Source organism: Ipomoea triloba, chromosome 13 (assembly GCF_003576645.1).
Source record: "Ipomoea triloba cultivar NCNSP0323 chromosome 13, ASM357664v1".
Classification (NCBI taxonomy): Eukaryota; Viridiplantae; Streptophyta; class Magnoliopsida; order Solanales; family Convolvulaceae; genus Ipomoea; species Ipomoea triloba.
In genome coordinates this window covers 964,143-986,914 of record NC_044928.1, presented here as the reverse complement: position 1 = coordinate 986,914, position 22,772 = coordinate 964,143, and the positions used below count along the sequence as shown (strand labels likewise).

Sequence of the window (22,772 nt, the reverse complement as noted above, 5' to 3'; positions counted from 1 at the left end):
GGGGGGGGGGGGGGGGGGGGGGTATGGGTTTCATAAGATGAGAGAGTTTAATCTAGTATAGCACTCCTAGGTAAGTAAACTTGGAGGTTTTTGCAAAATCCAAATTCCCTGGTCTCACTAGTTTTCAAAGCAAAATATTTCCCCAAAATTTCTTTCTTGGAGGCGAAATTGGGCAGCAACCCTTCATTCATTTGGAGATGGAAGCATTCTGGAAGTGCAAGACGTTTTAAAGAACAACATCCGGTGGAGAATAGGCAAGGGCAGTGAAATCAACATTTGGAAAGACCCTTAGCTACCTGATTTGGAGGATCCTTTCATTCACACTAAAGCCCAGGTGGGGCTCGAGGAGGCTAAGGTCAGTTCCCTTATGGACTAGGAAGGCAAGAGATGGAATATAGAAATATTGGAAGACTTGTTTATTCAAAGAGATAGGGAGAAAATCATCAACTCCCTTTGATTTGATTATGCAGGACATTAAAGAACTAGTAAAAAACTTTAATAGTGTTTGCTTTTCGTATGTTAAACAGTATGCGAATTTAGCGCCTCATATCCTTGCTAGGAGCACTATTTCTATGTCAAATCATATGGAATGCTTTGCCATTCCTTATGATTCCTTGTATAAAGCTAATAGCTTCGATGTTTTACAGTAATGAAAGATTTTAGTTTCAAAAAAAAAAGTTAGATTTACCAATTACCACTGTTAGTTTCCAGTAAAAATTACAGAATGACAGAACAATCGATAAAAATATGTTTGAATTGCAACGCCCAGCCCACATGCAGGAATACAAACAATATAAAGTAGTGAGTAATAGCAGAATTCCATTGGACTATTCTATTCATTGGCTAACAAAATCTCAAGAAACAATTAATGGTTTTTATGTGCAAACAAATGCCATCCAAACACAGTAATTTAATTTGTACCCAAATGGTGTTTATGTGATCAGATCAGATATGACCACTAATGGCTTCCAACATCTTAGATTGCAACCATACATTGCAAGTTGAAGGATAAATCACCGATTTGGTCTCTCAATTGTTTTCAAACTGTCGTCAATGTTGTCTCTTAACTCCGTATTTATCGATTTGGTCTCCGAAATTAATTATTTTTTGTCACATAACTCCATCCGACCGTTTTCCAGTGACCACTCCGATTAAGCTTGGGTAAATTGGTCTTTTCCTTTCTTCAACCCTCCCTTGCTCTTCGTATAACCCCATCTGCAGGCAATGGCTAGCAGCACAACCGGCTCCGTTTGCTTGCTTCACCATGTACGGGCATTCCAGCTCATGTTACATACCCGTCTGATTTGCTTGCATCAGACCAGCGTCCCAAATCCTTCCATTATATTCACCTCCAAAATGCTCTCAATTTGCCCCATTTCCCCATCTTATTATCAGTTCAAAACCTCCTACATACCAAAAATGAACAAATAAGTGTCTATTTACTTTCAAATCATTCCAAAAAACCACAATACATGGTCACAACATGCACATAAAAACCCCACAAATGTGCAGTTATCATGAGCATTATATTTTCAGGACACCTTTCACTTTGTTCATTCTTTTATTTGGGTGGGGAAGCTAGACCGGAAGGTAGGGCTCTAATTTGTTACCGTGTTGGTGTGCTTGCTTGCAGTATTTATTTTATTGTATCAGATCCTTCATGGACTAAAATACATACATTCTCGGCGAATGTTATCATAGAGACTGGGATTGAAGCCAATAAACTTGTTGCTCAATTCGAATTGTGATCTTAAAATTAGTGACCTTAATTTGGTCTTGCCCAAACAAACTTATATATTGATCGAAGTGGACACATACAGAAGATATTTATACTAGATTGTACCAGGAGGCCGATCGAGCTTCTGTTGAAATCTTAAAGATTACAGTGCTGGTGTAGATGTGTGGTGTGTTGGTTGCATCTATCTTCATGAACAGACAACCTCAGCTCTATTTCAAGGAAAAGATGATTGATTCGCATCAGATGCTTTTAATAACCAATTAAGGTAACACTTTTGAAAGACAATATACAGGGGTGCTTTACCAAAGTGAAGAAAATGGAGGATTTTCTGAAAAGAAAAAAGAATTGGATAGATAGAAGAATGAAAAATGGAAAACTTGGGGTCGTTTACCAAAATGAAAATCAAAACATCATTATCTATGGTATAAAAATTAATCATAGAAATTGAAATACGGTGACAATAGGTCCCCTCGTAGGAGTAACCTACTATACCACAACACAATTTACTATCACATTATATTTCATCTATGAGATACATACCGTAATCAACCTCAACCAATCCTCCTCAAACTCTAGCTTTCAACGCATATATGCACTCCAAGAAGTCCCACCCGCCTACCCACCCTACTCCGGAAAATAATTAGTGATCCTAGAAAAAAAATCAAGGAGAAATTTTACTCATTATGAAAGTATAAAGGGAACACAACATCCACCTTAAGAATCATATAGTTTGATGTGTTGGTAAATACCAAATGGGCAACATACCATTTGAATATGGTTAGAAATTAATGGTTGAAATTGATATAAATTTGGATTAAAATTATGAAAAATAAGGATTCAAAAATAGAATGTTAATTGTAATTTTTTTTTTTTAAAAAAAAGTAAAGGTAAATATAGAAATCTAACCTTAACATATCAACAACAAATGTGTCATTTCCATACTCTTGTTGTTCTTTTTGAATATGCTCAGCATATGATATAAGTGACTCTAAACAACAACTTAAATAGACAACTTTAATAGATTAATTTGAGTGTAGTTATTTCTACAAAACCACTAGGCCGGAATTTCTTTCAAATCCATGCAACCAAAGACTAGATCTTCAAGGACTGAAAAATGATTACTAGTGGCTTCCCAATATTATAGAGGACTCCAATATATCATGAAGAACTTTAATCGACAAAATCCTCCATCTTTGGGTTTCAATTTTTGATCCGTAATAACAAAGTTATCCAATTTGAGGTTCTCAAGTGTAGACAACTTACCAACAACATACATATCCTTCCATTTTAAACTTGTATTAGAGAATTTTAACTCCTTGAGATTTGGCAAAAAATTCTCTAGACTTAACATCCCCATGAAATATGTCATAGTGTTTTGAAATACCTACAAATGAATTATTAATTATATTAGTAATAGATGCCTCATCCGCTCAGGAAGCCGAAGTCCTTGCCCTTCACTTTGCTTTAACTTGGTGTGCCTCAGTAGCCAAATTCCCCACATTCGTCGAGGTAGATTCCTCCAACTTGGTTAGTTATGTTCAATCTGACTTGCTGAATATTCCTTGGAAAATAAAAAATGCGATCAGCCAGATAAGAAATTTGCTTTTATCTTGGTCAGCATCCCTGTCTCATATTTACCGGGAGGCAAACAAAGTGGCTGACGCTCTTGCTCTCTTTGGTATTAGCCGATCTTATCCTTCAATGTATTTTGACTTCTTCACCTTGCCGGCTCAAGTGCAAGATGTTTTTTTGTATGACTTTAGAGGCTTTACTACCTCTCGTTTGATTAATCAATGACTCTGTCTTTCGATTAAAAAAAAAAAAAATTATATTAGTAATAAATTCAATAATTACCAAATACTTAGTTTATATCACTTTATATGTACCTCGTCCAAAGAAGTGAATGTGGAATATTTTGTGCATAATTCATGCATATACATACTTCATAACACTATCCACACTCAACACCCCTCCATTGTTGAGGACACTAGAAAAACAAATGAAAATATAGTAAATATTATTTGTAATCTAGCTAACAATTAATAACTACAAATTAATAAGTAAACCTTATTGTATTTAGGGAAAATGGCATCTTTAGTCCCTGAGTTATAGGGGTAGTGTAAACTCAGTCCCTGAGTTATGAGTGTATGCGAGTTTAGTTCCTCAGTTATTCGCGAAATGGCGAGTTTAGTCCCTAACCATTAAATTTGACGAAAAAATTAAAAAATATTCAAAATTTGAGGGATAAAATAGGAAATTCACATTTTATTCTTCTTCTTATATCAAAACCACTTTTACAATATTATTTTTCACTTCTTATCCTAATTATTTTCAAGATTCTTCAATTTTAAAAACATTTTAATAACTTTCAAATGACTTGTTAGGAACCTGACTCTCGTATAACACACTTAAAACTTAGCACAAACAAAGAAATGCATGATCATTGTATTTAGGTGTATGAAACACACTATCCTAACAAGTTTTTATCTTTTTACTAAGCAACAAATGTAATAAAATTAAAACTTTTGAGATAGGATAGTGTGTAAAAAAATCTCAAAAGTTTTAATTTTATTACATTTGTTGCTTAGTAAAAAGATAAAAACTTGTTAGGATAGTGTGTTTCATACACCTAAATACAATGATCATGCATTTCTTTATTTGTGCTAAGTTTTAAGTGTGTTATACGAGAGTCAGGTTTCTAACAAGTCATTTGAAAGTTATTAAAATGCTTTTAAAAATGAAAAATCTTGAAAATAATTAGGCTAAGAAGTGAAAAATAATGTTGTAAAAGTGGTTTTGATATAAGAAGAATAATAAAATGTGAATTTCCTATTTTACCCCTCAAATTTTGAATATTTTTTAATTTTTTCATCAAATTTAATGGCTAGGGACTAAACCCGCCACTTCACGAATAACTGAGGGACTAAACTCGCATACAGCCATAACTCAAGGACTGAGTCTACACTACCCCTATAACTCAGGGACTAAAGATGTCATTTTCCCTTGTATTTACCTTAACATGCTTCCATTGAGAAAGATTTTTTGGTCTTTGCCCCTATTGATTCATATATGATCGAAATCACCTATAATAACATTAATTTATAAACACAATTTATAAATTATAACACATAATATAAATAATTTTATATATAGATATACTTTTACTTACATATATATTCACCGCAAGTTTGAGTTCTGTATTCCGATCACATTCCACAGGATCAAAAACATATATTATTCGTGAACAAACATTAATCGCTAGAAGCAACTAATGTTGCCTACAATTTATAAACACATACATTGCAAATTTAATTAATAATAATTCACTCACTTTATAAACACATAAGAATATATATATATTACTTACGATTGAAAGTATGGTGCTATAAAATTAATGTCTTGTCCTTCAATGTGACCATAGTATTTCCAATATATGTAGTCACTAACATTAAAATTCAAATTAAGAGTGACCTTTGCTATTTGCGGTGAACACAAAAATCTAACTGAATCAATCCAAATTGATTGCACAATTTGTGAAGATACCTGAAAAATCGTTGAGTAATACATTAATATCGTTAAGTAATACATTAATAAAGAATTAACATTTTCAAATTAATTAATACACGAACTTACATTATAAAGACTTGTATAATGGATGAAAGATATTAGAATATAATTCCAATTCAAAGTAGTCTATATCAATAGACATTGTTTGAAGCACATTGTGCAATTAATTGCACTCAAACCCCAAATGCTGCAAGGTATCATCATCAACCAAATTGGCTCATACTCTAGTACTCGATTCTTCACTTTCGTCATAATTCTTTTCAACTTTTGACTTTATCACTATCTCTTCCTATGGATAGATGAATTTTTAATATAATCAAGATAATAGATACAAATAATAAGAATCCAATAAGTTGTACAACAAAAACAAGCTCATACCTCTCTTATATATACCAAAAACTTGATTGATTTAAGAGTAACTACATTTGCAAAATCACTAGAAATCATTGATGCTTGAATCTTAATTTGCCCTCATGCCAACATTAGCGTCGACCCAAATTCTTCAATGCACGTACAAAATACTCTCAATTTACTCCATTCCGCAACTTATCAGCTCAAAACCTCCTACATACAAAGCAACAAGGAACGAATAAGTGTTTATTTGCTTTCAAATCATTCCAAAAACCCGCAATACAAGCACGTCAAAATATATATGCACATAAAAATCACAAGAAGTTGCATTTATTATGAGCATATATTTTCAGATAACATTGCCCCCTTTCACTTTGTTCTTTTATTTAGGACTCATGTTTTACGTTTTGTACCGTGTTGGTGTGCTTGTATGTAAAATACATACATTATATTCGTGGGCGAATGTTATTCATAAAGACGGGAAGCCAACAAACTTGTTGCTCAATTCGAATTGTGAACTTAAGATTTGTGACTTTGGTTTTGCCTAGACAAACGTATATATTGAAGTGGACACAGATAGATAGAAGATTTTGATACGAGATTGTACCAGGGGACCGAGGGATTCTGCTCTGTTGAAGGCTTCAGATTACAGTAATGCTGCTGTATAGTAGATGTATGGTGTGTTGGTTGCATCTATTTGATCTGATCTGATCTGATCTTCATGGAGCTTATGAACATACAGACAACCTCAGCTAGCGTTGTTTCAATTCAATTCAATTATGACAAAGGCTGTTGTGTTTGGTAATGAGAGGTAGATCCCTTTAGAATTGACTTCATGGAATGGAAGCATAATGTAAAGCATGCAGTAGCTAACTAATGTGAATTTTTGGCATTTTCTTCACTAATTGCCAACCTCTGGCCAACCTAGCTGCTACCATCTGAAAAACAAAACATCATCATCTATGATTTAGAGAACCTAATTGTTGAAATTGATATAAATTTGGATTTAAATTTAAAAAAAAAAAAAAAATTAAGGTAGCTTAAAATCTACCTGAAATCAACAACAAATGTGTCGTTTCCATACTCTTGTTGCTCTTTTTGAATACGCTTAGCAGATGATATAAGTGATTTTGAACACTCATATAACATGATTGATTTGAGAGTAGTTATTTCTACAAAATCACTAGGAATTTCTTTCAATTTTATATCACCAAGGACTAGCTTTTCAAGGATTGGAAAATGATTACTAGTGGCTTCCCAATATTGTAGAGGACTCGAATGTATCTCCAAGAACCTTAATCGACCAAATCCTCCATCTTTGGGTTCCCATTTTCGATCCTTAACAACATATAGCCACAATCTGAGGTCCTCAAGTTTAGACAACCTACCAACAACATCCATATCCTCCCATTTTAAATTTGTATTAGACAAATCTAACCGCTTAAGATTTGGCAAAAAATTCTCTAGGCTTAGTATCCTCATAGAATAAATAGTACTAAACTCCCCAAGATCGGCATTAACCACTAGTACTTCCACTTTATATAAATAGACAAGACTTTCAAACCAATTGGGAGCTTTGAATTTAATTTCATGATTAGTAGTAACTTGCAATGTCCTTAGATTTGGGATCCTCAGGAACAATTCCTTTGTACAACTCCTATAATCCAAACTTCTAATGCTCTCCAAATTATGATGAACTGATCTTGGAGGAACTAGTGTATAACCGGCGGAATTACTGATATGCTTCAGTTGAGGTAATCCCCAAATATCGAGGGGTTCACATGATGAATACTCATAAACTCTTAGGTCCTGTAGATTCCGCAACATGAACAAAGACAGACAATGAATATTCAACCAACAAGGAATACTTAACAATCTCAGATGCACTAGACCCACAATCTCCAGAAAAATATTATGGACATTTATATCACGTGTCCACAAGGATAGATTCAATACCCTTAAAAACTTAAAATGTGCATGCACCCCCACCCATCTTGAAGTACTGTACCCATTATCAATCAGTGAAGAAGTGTTAGGAGTTACACTGTTGTAACTGCAAATTCTTGATTGGATACTCCATGGTTGAGATATATGGGAAGACTTTATTGATTCATTTCTCTTCCACCTCAAACTTATTTCATAACCCTTCTTGGAACATAAAAGATTTTCTTTTTGGGCTTCTCTCAAAGCCAATTCACGCAACACATCATGCATTTGATAGAATTCTATATTATCTCCATCTCCACAACTTAGAACAAGATTTCTATCCACAAGATCTTGTAAATTTTTCCTTGCCACATCTTCCATGCTCTCAGACCTCAAAACCTTTAGAAATCCCTCTGAAACCCAAAAATCAACGATTGTACTTTCAACAATCTGATCGTCTTCTGGAAAACACCCAAATGACAAAAAACAAAGTTTAAGGTGATGAGGCAAGAAGGTGTAACTCAAATCAATGATGTTCTCACCCTGTTGATCTAAACTCAAAGCAGGGACACATTTTGCAATATGCTCCCATTCATGAATAAAGGTTTGGTTGGAGTTTGAGAGGAGTCCAGCAGCCACAATAATTGCAAGAGGTAATCCTTTGCACTTGTCTACTATCTCTCTACCAATTTTATCAAATTCAGGGGACAATCTCTTACACACCTTGCTCTGAAAAAGATCCCAACTTTCATTTGAATCCAAAAAAGGTAAGGTATGGCAAAAATGATTACCTGAATCAGCATACTCGGCCACATTTTTTTGCCGAGTGGTCAACAATATTCGACTTCCACTATTGTCATCCTCAAAACATCTCTTTAAATCATCCCAGACATCTGTACTCCAAATATCATCTACTACGATCAAATACCTTCGGTGTATTAGAAGCTTGTATACTTGCTCACGAGCCAATTCGTAGTTGCTAGCTCCATTGTTGTGACTGGCCCCTGCAGGGGCAAGAGAATGAAGCAGGCATTGGAACACTTGTGTTGGATTATAATCCTGTGAGATAGTAACCCAAGCTTGACAATCGAAGTAAGAAATGATTGAAGCATCTTCATAAATCTTTCTTGCTAAGGTGGTTTTACCGATACCACCCATTCCCACAATTGAGATAATTTCTAGTTTTGAGGATTGCTGCCACAGGTTGTCCTTTATGGTGTTGAAGACATCATCGCAGCCCACCATTTTGATTGTAGACTTTGAATCAACAACCATAATGTTATCGGGTTCCAGCCCTCTAAGAGAAGCAGGATTGTTGTTTTGTGAGTTGTTGGATTGGTGGTATGCATTCTTAACCTTCAACATGTCTTTCTTGATGTAAGATGTGAGGCTAATTCCTTGGATGAAGAGTTGACGAATCCTTTGTGTAGCCTGTATCCGTTGTTTCATGTACTTATTGAGATAAGAGGCTCTCACTTCTTGTCTGATTACACTTTCTGCTTTGTACAACAACATATACCTCCTTCTGTCGATTTTCCTTTCCCGTCTGAAACAAGATTTCACCTTTTTCTTTATTTGAGACGACACGCGCCATACGGGCCCTATGAAGTACCTCATTACGAGCCGGCATTCCTCGTCATCATCACTATCTTGCTCATCATCCTCACTCTTTTCTTCATATTGTTTTCCATAGAGAAAGCGTTGATGCTGCCTGCAAAAAGATTTGACCCTTTTGTATATATGAGGCGGCATGCCTGATACCGGCAGCGTGAAGTGCTTCCTTAGGATCTCCATCACAGAATTGAAATCCATACTTTCTATGCCGCCTTTAATTGCTCCACTCAAGATGGGAAGAAGCTTTTGAGCAGAGTGAAGTCTAAGCTTCATGGATTTCCCCAGGTAAAACAATCTCAATTCGTGTTCTATTTGGAACCTTAGTTCAACTGAGACATCTCTCATTTGTGCTTCCAATGCTTTCACTGCTTCATCGCACGCTCCCACTTTGAAATCATGTTCAAGAGAGGTTCGCAAAGAAGACAGATTTTTGTAAAGTAATTTGACCTTTGTTTTGTTGCGAAGAGGGAAAAGGGGTGTGGGTTGGAGGAAGTGTAGATGGAGTGTGTCCATTAAAATGGTTACAGCACCAAAAGCCGCCATAGCCAGTGATGGAAGACTTTGCAGAGAGGGGAGAAACTTGAAATTGTGGAGATGAGAAGAAATGAGAGAGGAATTTTTGCAGAGCAGAGTATAGGAGAAAGACAAGTTTTTTTTTTTTTTTTTGGAAAAATGCAATTTTAGTCCTTCATTGAATTATTGCATCTGAGTAGGAAGCAACTAATCAATCAAGCACCCCATAAAGAATCATCCAAAATGAATTTTAATTTGATATAATAGTTTATAACATATATTGACTACTTGTTGTTTTATTTTTATTTTTTTTTGGAAAAATTACTTGTGATTTTATAGAATTGTCAGACTACAACCCTCAGGGAATTTATAGCCTAATATATTACCCATCTAAAATATTACAAAGTAAATCAATGTTTTAATATTGTTGGGTGTTGGTCGGTTTGGCCAAGTTCAGCCCCGGGTCCATTCGAAATATGATGTTGTGGTTAACCATGAAAGAATATGGTTAATGTTCACTTATTTATTACCAATTAATTTCAAGTAAAATATGACAACGGGATAACCAAAATAAACTTTCTCTCACTTTTTATTTTTTAAAAGATAATTCCCGTTATTGTCCCTATTCCCTTCCCCAATGGGATAGAAAATCGAGTTTTCCATTGAGCACAAAGGTAATGGTCATCTCTACACATTTGTCTTAAGAACTCTTAATAATTGAGATTGTCTAGTGAGTTAATTATTGAAATGGTCATATCGTCCCTTGACTATATAAATAATATACACGATCAGTAAATCACAATGTTACATGCATTATTAAAGGAAAATGCCAATTTTGATCTAACTTTTAAGGGAAAATGACACTTTTTCCCCTATGTTATGTGCTTATAGCACTTTTCCCCCTGTCTTATTAAAGTGACAGTTTTTCCCCTTGAGTTATTTTAAAAGTGGTAGTTTTCTCCCCTGTAATGTTAAATTGACATTTTTGCCCTTAAAAATAACTATTACATTTATTTTTATTCTCAAACCAATTATATTACTAATATGTATGGAAGATCACAGTTCGATACGAACCTAATCGAACACTGTAGCAATTGAACTTAATAGTATAGACGATTATGGTTGTGATTCAGAACCGAAAAAATAAAATAAAATAATTTTTGAATTTAGACTATTTTTAAATAAGAAATAAAATTATAAAAATAAATAAATAAATAAATAAGTTTTGATTGGCAGTTCAAAATCAAAATTGGAACCGAACCGTACCGATTTATCAAAATAAGTGTTTGATCATTTTCACTATATATGACTGTGGTTAAGTTCCAGTTCACGGTTCAACAATTATTTAATTTTATTTTTTCGGTTATGAATCGTAACCAGAACCTCCATACTATTTCGGTATGATTGCTACAGTATTTGGTTAGGTTCGAACCGAATCGTGATCATCCATACATATAAGTAATAATTTGTTGGAGAAGAATAATAAATGAAATAATTATTTTTAAGGGTAAGAATGTCAATTTAACATTTCAGGGGTAAAAACTACCACTTTAATAACATGGGGGAAAAAATGCTATATGCACATAATATAGGGGGAAAAGTGTCATTTTCCCTTTAAAAAATTATTAAAATTATTTAATAATTTTAGTGCAACCCCTGTGTCTTCCTTTCACATGGCCCATTGGTATATATTTCAAACTTTTTGTATAATTATAATAATTATTTAATTAAAAAGAAATTTTATTTTTTTTCTAAAAATACTACTTTTTTTTTTGAAATACTACTAAATGAATAATAATACAAGTAGATGACCATGAAGCACAAATAAGATAATGGTCATCCCTACACATTTGTCCAAGTTGTCATTTTTGAATAAATGAGTATGACTTAAATTTTTAAGAATTCTTTAATAATTGAGATTCTCTAGCATATTTTATTGTAAGTCATGTATTTGTCTTGGTCATCATTTTTTAAATATATTATTGTGACTTTTCAATAACTCTCTAATAATTGAAGTTCTCTAGTATGAATTACATTTGTGTAAAGTCGTCTCACGGATAAGGGTTCGTGAGGTAGATCCGGTCGGGTCAATCATAAAATACCACCAAATTGTCAATTTTACGCAACGACATCAATTTTTTATCTTTGCAAAAAATAATAGTAAGATTTACGGGTAAAAATATCGTTCCACTGAGGATTGGGATTCAGGCCCGTACTTGTGTAATAATTAGTTTATTAGCCACCAAGAGAGTAGATCCTTAAGAATCCAAGCAACATACTTGGATATGATTGATGAACACAATAATAATAACTGAATTCATTAACAAACAATTAATCACGAGAATTGCAATAACGGAAACAAACGGGGTTGGATGAGGAGTAATTACCATTCCAAGTGCTTGAGCCTTGAGGTAAATGAATTACTATCTTCTTTGCACTTATAACAACTCGAGCCACTCCTTGTTCAACGATATTTCAACTATTTGCACTTATAACACATTTACTTGCACCAAAGTTTGAGTTATTTACGAAAATGCTACTGCGTCGTTTTTTTAAAATTACATCTAATTCGTTGATCTGGATACAGGAACGGCTGCGAATCGTTTTTATTTCTCTCCTTGGTGTCCGTTCTAATTAGAGCGCGCCACTATATATATAGCAAGACGAATGTGGGGTGGAGGAAGTGTTTGACAGTGATTCGAAGAAAAAAGTCAATTTTGATCAAACTTTTTTTGCATAATAATTTTTTAATAAAAATAAAATTTATTCTTCCAATAAAAACAACTAAATTGAATTTGCCCTCCGCACATATTATGAACAAATACGGTGACAATGGGTCCCCTCGTAGGAGTATCCTGCCATGCCACAACACCATTTACTAGCACATTATATTTCGTCGTTGAGATACATACCGTAATCAACCTCACCCAATCCTCAATCCGTAGCTTTCAAAGCATGCACTCCAAGTAGCCCCACCTACTTGCCCACCCTACTCCGGAAAATAATTAGTGATCCCTACTCCGAAAAATAATTAGTCATTCTGAAAAAAAAAATGAAAGAGAAAACTTACTCATTGTGAAAGTATAAAGGGAACACAACATCCACCTTAAGAATTATAGTTTGATGCGTTGGTAATACCTCTGGGCAACATACCATTTGAATATGGTTTAGAAATTAATGGTTGAAATTGATATAAATTTGGATTAAAATTATAAAAAATAAGGATTCAAAAATAGAATCTTACTTTCAATTTTTATTTTTTTTTAAAACCAAAGGTAGATATAGAAATCTGACCTTAAAATATCAACACTAAATGTGTCATTTCCATACATATGATATGAGTGACTCTAAACAATAACTTAAATAGATTGATTTGAGTGTAGTTACATTATTTCTACAAAACCACTAGGAACTTCTTTCAAATTCATGCAACCAAAGACTAGATCTTCAAAGACTGAAAAATGATTACTAGTGACTTCTCAATATTGTAAAGGACTCCAATTTATCATCAAGAATTTTAATCGACAAAATCCTCCATCTCTGGGTTTTCATTTTTGATCCGTAACAACAATGTTATCCAATTTGAGATTATCAGGCCTAGACAACTTACCAACAACATCCATATCCTTCCATTTTACATTTGTATTAGAGAATTTTGACTCCTTGAGATTTGGCCAAAAGTTCTCTAGACTTAACATCCCCATGAAATATGTCATAGTGTCTTGAAACACCTACAAATAAATTATTAATTATATTAGTAATAAATTATAATTTAATTATTACCAAATACTTAGTTTATATCACTTTATATGTACCTCGTCCAAAGAAGTGAATACGGAATATTTTGTGCATAATTCATGCATTATTTCATAACATAGTATCCACACTCAACACCCCTAAATTGTTTAGGACGCTAAAAAAACAAATGAAAGTATAGTAAATATTATTTGTAATTAATCTAGCTAACAATTAATAACTATAAATTAATAAGTAAACCTTATTGTATTTTACCTTAACATGCTTCCATGAGAAAGATTTTTCGCTCTTTGCCCCCACTGAATCATATATGATCGAAATGCCCTATAATAACATTAATGTATAAACACAATTTATAAATTATAACACATAATATACATAATTTTATATATAGATATACTTTTACTTACATATTCACAGTAGGTTTGAGTTCTATATTCCGGTCACATTCCATAGGATAAAAAACATATATTATTCTCGAACAAACATGAATTACTAGAAGCAACTAATGTTGTCTACAATTTATAAACACATACATTGCAAATTTAATTAATAATAATTCAAACTCACTTATAAACACATAAGAATATATTACTAACGATATGGATAGTACGGTGTTAAAATTAATGTATTGTCCTTCAATGTGAACATATATAGTATTTCCAATATATATAGTCACAACATTAAAATTCAAATTAAGAGTGACCTTTGCTATTTGTGGTGGACATAAAAATGTGACTGAGTCAACCCAAATTGATTGCACAATATGTGAAGATACCTGAAATATCATTAAGTGATACATTAATAAACAATTGACATTTTCAAATTAATAGATACATCATGCATAGCTAAAACGTCTTTAATATCATCCATCATCATAAATGCTTCTCACATTGGTGTGGTGAAAGATATTAGAATCTAATTCCAATTCAAAGTAGTCTGTATCAATAGACATTGTTCGAAGCACATTATGCAACTAATTGCACTAAAACCCCAAATGCTGCAAGGTATTATCATTAACTAAATTGTCTCGTACTCTAGTACCCGATTCCTCACCATGGTCATAATTCTTTTCAACTTTTGACTTTATCACTATCTCTTCTTACTTCTTAGGGATAGAGGAATTTTTAATCAAGATAATAGATACAGATAATAAGAATTCAATAAGTTAGACAACAAAAACAAGTTCATACCTCTCTTATACCAAAACTTGATTGATTTGAGAGTAAATATATTTGCAAAACCACTAGAAATCCTTGATGCTTCCGTCATTGAATATTGATTTGCCCTCATGCCAGCATTAGTGTCGACCCAAATTCTTCAATGCACGTACAAAATACTCTTAATTTACTCCATTCCGCAAGACCGCAACTTATCAACTCAAAACCTCCTACATACAAAGCAAAAAAAGAACGAATAAGTGTTTGTTTGCTTTCAAATCATTCCAAAAAACCGCAATACAAGCAGGTCAAAACATTTGCAGTTATTATGAGCATATATATATATATTTTCAAGTAACATTGCCACCTTTCACTTTGTTCTTTTATTTGAGTGAGGCAGACTGGCCAAGGTAGCTAGAAATCTGATGTGTTACGTTTTTTACCGTGCTCGTGTGCTTGTATGTAAAATACATACATTTCACGAATGTTATTCATAGAGACTGGAAGCCAACAAATTAAACATGTTAGCTCAATTCGAATTGTGATCTTAAGATTTGTGACTTTGGTTTTGCCCAAACAAACTTATATATTGAAGTGGACAGAGATAGTACCAGCAGGGGACCGAGCTTCGGCTCTGTTGAAGGCTTCAGATTACAGTGCTGTTGTATAGTAGATGTGTGGTGTGTTGGTTGCATCTATCTCATCTCATCTCATCTTATCTTCATGGAACTTATGAACAGACAATCTCAGATAGTTCTGTTTCAAGCAAAAGATACATCATTGGCATCAGATCAGATGCTTTTAATAGCATATTTTCATGCATGGACATGAGTCATCAAAAACAAGGGAAACAACTTAGATATATTTTCCTCTCATTGCATCTAAATAATTAATATATATATATATATATATATATATATATATATATATATATATATATATATATATATATATCATAATAATAATAATAATAATAATACAAAAACACCTTCAATTAAATTCAATTATGGGCCGCAGAGGCTGTTGTGTGTGGTAATGAGAGGTAGATCCCTTTAGAATTGACTTCATGGAAGCATAATGTAAAGCAGCTGCTAATGGGAATTTTTGGCATTTTCTTCAATAATTGCCAACCTCTGGGCAACCTAGCTGCTACCATCTGAAAAACAAAACATCATCATCTATGATTTAGAGAAATTAATTGTTGAAATTGATATAAATTTGGATTGATTTTTTTTTTTAAAAAAAAACAACAAAAACAAAAAAAGGTAGCTTAAAATCTAACCTAGAAATATCAACAACAAATGTGTCATCTCCGTAGTCTCGCTGCTCTTTTTGAATGCACTCAACAAATGATATAAGTTCCTCAAAACAATCCACACGTAACCTGATTGATTTGAGAGTAGTTATTTCTGCAAAATCACTTGGAATTTCTTTCAAATATGTGCCGCCAAGGACTAGCTTTTCAAGGACTGGAAAATGATTACTAGTGGCTTCCCAATATCGTAGAGGACTCGAATATATCTTCAAGAACCCTAATCGACGGAATCCTCCATCTTTGGGTTTCCATTTTTTACCCTTAACATTATACAACCTGAGGTCCTCAAGCTTAGACAACTTGCCAACAACATCCATATCATCCCATTTTAAATTTGTATTAGACAAATCTAACCGCTTAACACTTGGCCAAAAATTCTCTAGGCTTAGCATCCCCATAGAATAAATAGTACTAAACTCCCCTAGTTCGGCATCAACCATTAGTACTTCTACTTCATATAAATAGACAAGACTTTCAAACCAATTGGGAGCTTTGCATTTAATTTCACGACTAGTAGTAACTTCCAATATCCTTAGATTTGGGATCCTCAGGAACAACTCCTTTGTACAACTCCTATAATCCAAACTACTAATGCTCTCCAAATTATGATGAACCGATCTTGGAGGAACTAGTGCAATGTCGGAAATTCTAATATTCTTCAGTTGAGGTAATCCCCAAATATCAAGGGGTTCACATGATGAATATCCATTAACTTCTAGCACCTGTAGATTCCGCAACATGAACAAAGGCAGACAATGAATATTTAACCAAGGAGGAATATATAAATATCTCAGATGCACTTGACCCACAATCTTCATAAAAATATTATGGACATTTTTCACCGGACTGCCTACTTTCAATGCCCTTAATAACTTAAAATGTGCATGCACCAGTGAGATATATGGGAAGGGTGAAGAAGTGTTGGTAGTAGGAGTTATACTGTTGTAACTGCAAATTCTTGATTGGATACTCCATGGTTGAGATATATGGGAAGAGTTTATTGATTCATTTCTCTTCCACCCCAAACTTATATCATAACCATTGTTCAAACATAAAAGATTTTCTTTTTGGGCTTCTCTCAAAGCCAATTCACGCAAGACATCATGTATTTGATAGGAATATCCATTTCTATAACTTAGAACAAGATTTCTATCTACAAGATCTTGTAAATTTTTCCTTGCCACATCTTCCAAGCTCTCAGACCTCAAAACCTTTAGAAATCCCTCTGATGCCCAAAAATCAACAATCCCACTTTCAGAAAAGTTAGAGTCTTCTGGAAAACACCCAAACGACAAAAAACAAAGTTTAAGGTGATGAGGCAAGAAGGTGTAACTCAAATCAATGATGTTCTCACCCTGCTGATTAGAATGATCTAAACTCAAAGCAGGGAGACATTTTGCAATATGCTCCCATTCATGAATAAAGGTTTGGTTGGAGTTCGAGAGGAGTCCAGCAGCCACAATAATTGCAAGAGGTAATCCTTTGCACTTGTCTACTATCTCTCTACCAATTTTATCAAATTCAGGGGACAATCTCTTACACACCTTGCTCTGAAAAAGATCCCAACTTTCATTTGAATCCAAAAAAGGTAAGGTATGGCAAAAATGATTACCTGAATCAGCATACTCGGCCACATTCTTTTGCCGAGTGGTCAACAATATTCGACTTCCACTATTGTCATCCTGAAAACATCTCATTAAATCATCCCAGACATCTTCACTCCAAATATCATCTACTACGATCAAATACCTTTTATGTTTTAGAAGCTTGTATACTTGATGATCCAATTTGTCTTTGCTAGCTTCATTGTTGTGACTGGCCCCTGCAGGGGCAAGAGATTGAAGCAGGCATTGGAACACTTGTGTTGGATTATAGTCCTGTGAGATAGTAACCCAAGCTCGACAATCGAAGTAAGAAATGAATGAAGCATCTTCATAAATCTTTCTAGCTAAGGTGGTTTTGCCGATACCACCCATTCCCACAATTGAGACAATTTCTCGTTTTGAGGATTGCTGGGTCAAGTTGTCCATTATGGTGTTGAACACATCATCGCAGCCCACCATTTGGATTGTAGACTTTGAATCACCAACCGTAATGTTATCGAGTTCCAGCCCTCTAAGAGAAGCAGAATTGTTGTTGTTTTGTGAGTTGTTGGATTGGTGGTATGCGGCATTCTTAACCTTCAACATGTGTTTCTTGATGGAAGATGTGAGGCTAATTCCATGGATGAAGAGTTGACGAATCCTTTGTGTAGCCAGAATGCGTTGTTTCATGTATTTATTGAGATAAGAGGCTCTCACTTCTTGTCTGATTACACTTTCTGCTTCATACAACAACATATACCGACTTCTTTCTGCCTCATCGCTTTTCCTTTCCCGTCTGAAATAAGATTTCACCTTTTTCTTTATTTGAGACAGCACGCACCGTATGAAGTACCTCGGTACATCAATCTTGCTCTCTTGATCATAATGGTAAGATCGTCTTTCATAGAGAAAGAATTGATGTCGCCTGCAAAAAGATTTGACCCTTTTGTATATATGAGGCGGCATGCCTGATACCGGCAGCGTGAAGTGCTTCCTTAGGATCTCAATCACAGAATTGAAATCCATACTTTCTATGCCGCCTTTAATAGTTCCACTCAAGATGGGAAGAAGCTTTTGAGCAGAGTGAAGCCTAAGCTTCATGGATTTCCCCAGGTAAAACAATCTCAATTCCTGTTCTATTTGGAACCTTAGTTCAACTGACACATCTCTCATTTCTGCTTCCAATGCTTTCACTGCTTCATCACACTCTCCCACTTTGAAATCATGTTCAAGAGAGGTTCGCAAAGAAGACAGATTTTTGTAAAGTAATTTGACCTTTGTTTTGTTGCGAAGAGGGAAAAGGGGTTTGGGTTGGAGGAAGTGTCGATGGAGTGTGTCCATTAAAATGGTTACAGCACCAAAAGCCGCCATAGGCAGTGATGGAAGAGGTAATTAAGATGGAGTTTGCAGAGAGGGGAGAAAGTTGAAATTGTGGAGATGAGAAGAAATGAGAGAGGAATTTTTGCAGAGCACAGTATATGATAAAGACAAGGTGTTTTTTTTTTTTTTTTTTTTTTTTTTTTTTTTTTTTTTTGGGGGGGGGGGGGGGGGGGGAAATGCAATATTGTTGGGCCTTGATTGGGTTGGCCAAGTTCAGCCCTGCTCGATTCGAGATATGACCCTTGTGGTTAACTATGAAAAAATATTGTTAAATGGTTAATGTTCACTCATTTATAACCAATTAATTTTAAATAAAATATGACAACTAGATAACCAAAATCAACTTTCTTTGACTTTTTAATTTTTAAAAGATAATTCACGTTATTGTCTCTATTCCCTTCCCCATTGGGATAGTAAATCGAGTTTTCCATTGAGCACAAAGGTAATAGTCATCTCTACACATTTGTCTTAATAACTCTTAATAATTGACATTGTCTAGTGAGTTAATTATTAAAATGGTCTTATCGTTCATTGACTATATAAATAACATACATGGTCAATAGATCACAATGTCACATGCATCATTAAAGGAAAAAGTCAATTTTGATCAAACTTTTTTTACATAATAATTTTTTAATAAAAATAAAATTTATTTTTCAAATAACACTACTAAATTGAATAAGTGAATAATAATACAAGTGGATGAACAAGAGACATAGGCCCTGTTTGGTAAATGGTTGTTGGCTGATTGGGTTGGCTGTTTGGGTTAGAAGGTATGATTTGTTAATAACATTAGCTGATTGTAAAAAGTTGGCTGATTGGGTTGGCTGTTAGCTGATAGTTGTTTGGTATAATTTTTTTCTCAAAAAGCTAATTGAAAATGCTACTTTGAGTAACCTTTTGAATTTTAGTATTTTAGAGTTACAAAAAGCTTATTAACCAAACAACTAATAGTGATCAAATAAGTCAAAATTGGCTGATTGTTTACCAAACAGGGCCATAAATTATTAGTGCAACCTCTCTGTGTTTCTTTTCACATGGCTTATTGGTGCATGTTTTTTGACTTCTTGTTCATCCACTTGCATTGCTACATTGGTGTTAGTTTTCTCCCCCTTTTTCAATTTTTTTTTTTGTGGAAAAAAAAAGAAGCTAACTTATCCCCTTAAATTATTTGAAGAAGGAAAAAGAAAAAAAATACAAGTCTTCCTAAAAAAGACTTCATAAAAACACTCAAATTCAAATTTTTAAAAACAAAAATCAGTGGACCCTTTTCCCAATAAATTATTTGTTATAGTGGTTTTTTTTTTATTAGTAGTTGAAGTGGTATTTTAGTAATAGTAGAAAGTTAGAATTATCACTATATTGTAAGTAAAAATTAGTGACTGAAAGAACAATTGGAAGAATGCATGATTTTTTTTTTTTCATCTGAAATGGCATTTAGAATTTTAATTGCCTTGCGATATGGTTAGTGGCTTAATTTATTATTATAATAAAGCTATTAATGTGATGTTCCCCACCCACGTTTGTATCCAAAGTTGATTAGATTATAAGGATATTGCAGCATATGAATTTGAATATTGAATTTTAATTTCAGACGCTTTTTTGGGTCTAATTTATAATTTTGATTATCTTTGTTGTTATATTCGTCGATATAAGTAGTTAGGTTTTTATTTTCTAAATCTAAATTAATACTATATATGGCTTGATACATAAATTTTAAATGACTATATTGTTGGAATATAAATACTATACATCATTGATAAGTCACAATGTCACATCATTGAAGGAAACAAGCCAATTTTGATCAAACTTTTTTGTATATAGTAAACTTTTTGTATAATTATAATAATTATTTAATTAAAAAATAAAATTTATTTATTTTTTCAAAAAACACTAGTAAATGAATAATAATACAAGTGGATGACCAAGAAACACGAATACGATAATGGTCATCCTACACATTTGTCCAAGTTGTCATTTTTAAATAAATGAGTATGACTTAAATTTTTAACAACTTTTTAATAATTGAGATTCTCTAGCATATTTAATTGTAAGTCATGCATGTGTCTTGGTCGTCGTTTTTTTAATATATAATTGTGTATTTTAAATAACTCTTTAATAATTCAAGTTCTTTAGTATGGGTTATCCTTATGTAATGTCGTCTCACGGATAAAGGTTCGTGGGGTGGAGCGGGACGGCTCAATCATACAATGCCACCAAATTTTCAATTCCACACAACGACGTTAATTTTTTATCGATGTCAAAAATAATAGTAAGATTTACGGGTAAAAATATTGTTCCACTGACGATTTGGATTTAGGCCCGTACTTAGGTAATAATTAGTTTTTTTTTTTTTTTGAAAGTGGTAATAATTAGTTTATTAGACACCAAGATAGTAGATCCTTAAGAATCCAAGCGACATAGTTGGATATTAAAAATAAAATTTGTTTTTCCAATCACACTACTAAATTGAATAAGTGAATAATAATGCAAGTGGATGAACAAGAGACATCAATTATTAGTGCAACCTCTATGTCTTCCTTTCACATGGCCCATTGGTGCATGTTTTTTGACTTCTTGTTCATCCACTTGCATTGCTACATTGGTGTTAGTTGTCTCTTTTTTCCTTTTTTTTTTTCTTTTTTTATGTGGAAAAAAGTTAAATTATCCCTTCAAATTATTTGAAGTAGGAAAAAAGAAGAAGAAGAAGAAGCAAGTGCTCCTAAAATTTATTTTGTGAGTATTATTGACTCTATTTGTTTAATATGACCTTCACTAAGACTCAATTTTATAATCTTTCATTTGCGATAGTGAAAATATTATGAAAAAATACCAAAACACAAAAAAATAAATAAAAATAATTAAAATTCTTAAAGAAAATAAGCAATGAAATATTTCAATTTTGTCTATTTGGTTTGAGAACTCAAACATTCTCTAGCTAGTTCTTTTGGGCACATAATTATTTATTTATATTTACTAATAATTTAAATTTGAAAATCTAAATAACAAGTCCACTATGCATATTTCAAATTTCTCAATCTAAAATAAGTCTAAACTGAACCGAATTCTTCACATGCATCTGCCACCCGACAATAACTCACAAACTCGCAAAGAAATATTGAGAACAAAGAACGATTGTGAAAATTTGGGTTAGAAAATTGAAGATTTAGTATATACATATGGACAAATTTGTAAATATAAAAGCATTTGGGTATATAAATAAACTAGGAGTATATAACTGAAATCATTCCGTTTATAAAATATAAATTGATTTTTAATAATAAATCAAAACCTAATCTTCGATTTCAGATAATCCAAACTAAAATGTCCACTCTAAGTATTACATTTTCTTATTGAGACGGTCTCACGAATCCCAATAAAGATCCATGAGACGATCTCCACAAGTGTGATCCAAACATTTTATAAAGTTACCCAAACCGCGGAAATGCTAAACCTGAAAGTTCAGGATAAGCATAAGCAAAAACTGACCAATAGCAAACAGAATCTCAAGAACCAATGGGGAGTAATCCTCAACTAAACCTCAAATGTTTATGAATGATACTCATATGCCTTCATCCACAAAAACCTATCATCATTTTCAAATCACTAATCCCTTGCAATTATTCATACAACACATCGCATGTACTTTGACCTGAAACAATAACATTTTACGTGCCCTGAAACATCATTTTACAATCACTCCACAAATTCAGAAGATGGTGTTGAACGAAACAAAAGCAAACAAAACAGACCTGAAAATTCACAACATTAAAGATTCCTAAAAATCTTGAATGGCAGATAAGGTAGCTCCAAGAAACCTTCTTTACAAGAGTGAACCCTAGAAATGGGTTTTCCCCTTTTATGAAAAA

At 33.3% G+C, this 22,772-nt stretch overlaps 1 protein-coding gene across 3 annotated transcripts; it reads right to left on the bottom strand.

Moving 5' to 3' along the window:
• Window positions 1-2,278: 2,278 nt before the first annotated feature.
• LOC116002149 (putative disease resistance RPP13-like protein 3) lies at window positions 2,279-18,957 on the bottom strand. Of its 3 annotated transcripts, XM_031242202.1 has the most exons (10): window positions 18,882-18,957; window positions 6,708-9,726; window positions 6,264-6,594; window positions 5,684-5,869; window positions 5,210-5,281; window positions 4,908-4,933; window positions 4,752-4,821; window positions 3,625-3,725; window positions 3,002-3,122; window positions 2,279-2,387 (listed from the first exon to the last, which is right to left on the bottom strand). In XM_031242202.1, exons 1-3 carry the CDS (start codon window positions 18,892-18,894, stop codon window positions 6,588-6,590), a joined length of 3,039 nt encoding a protein of 1,012 aa, XP_031098062.1. In that variant the 5' UTR covers window positions 18,895-18,957; the 3' UTR covers window positions 2,279-2,387; window positions 3,002-3,122; window positions 3,625-3,725; window positions 4,752-4,821; window positions 4,908-4,933; window positions 5,210-5,281; window positions 5,684-5,869; window positions 6,264-6,587. The 3 variants fall into 3 exon arrangements, with proteins under 3 accessions (XP_031098062.1, XP_031098064.1, XP_031098063.1); XM_031242204.1 differs by lacking the exons at window positions 2,279-2,387; window positions 3,002-3,122; window positions 3,625-3,725; ... (1 more) ...; window positions 4,908-4,933; window positions 5,210-5,281 and adding an exon at window positions 5,288-5,594; XM_031242203.1 differs by lacking the exons at window positions 2,279-2,387; window positions 3,002-3,122; window positions 3,625-3,725; ... (1 more) ...; window positions 4,908-4,933; window positions 5,210-5,281 and having other exon boundaries at window positions 5,563-5,869.
• Window positions 18,958-22,772: the final 3,815 nt, after the last annotated feature.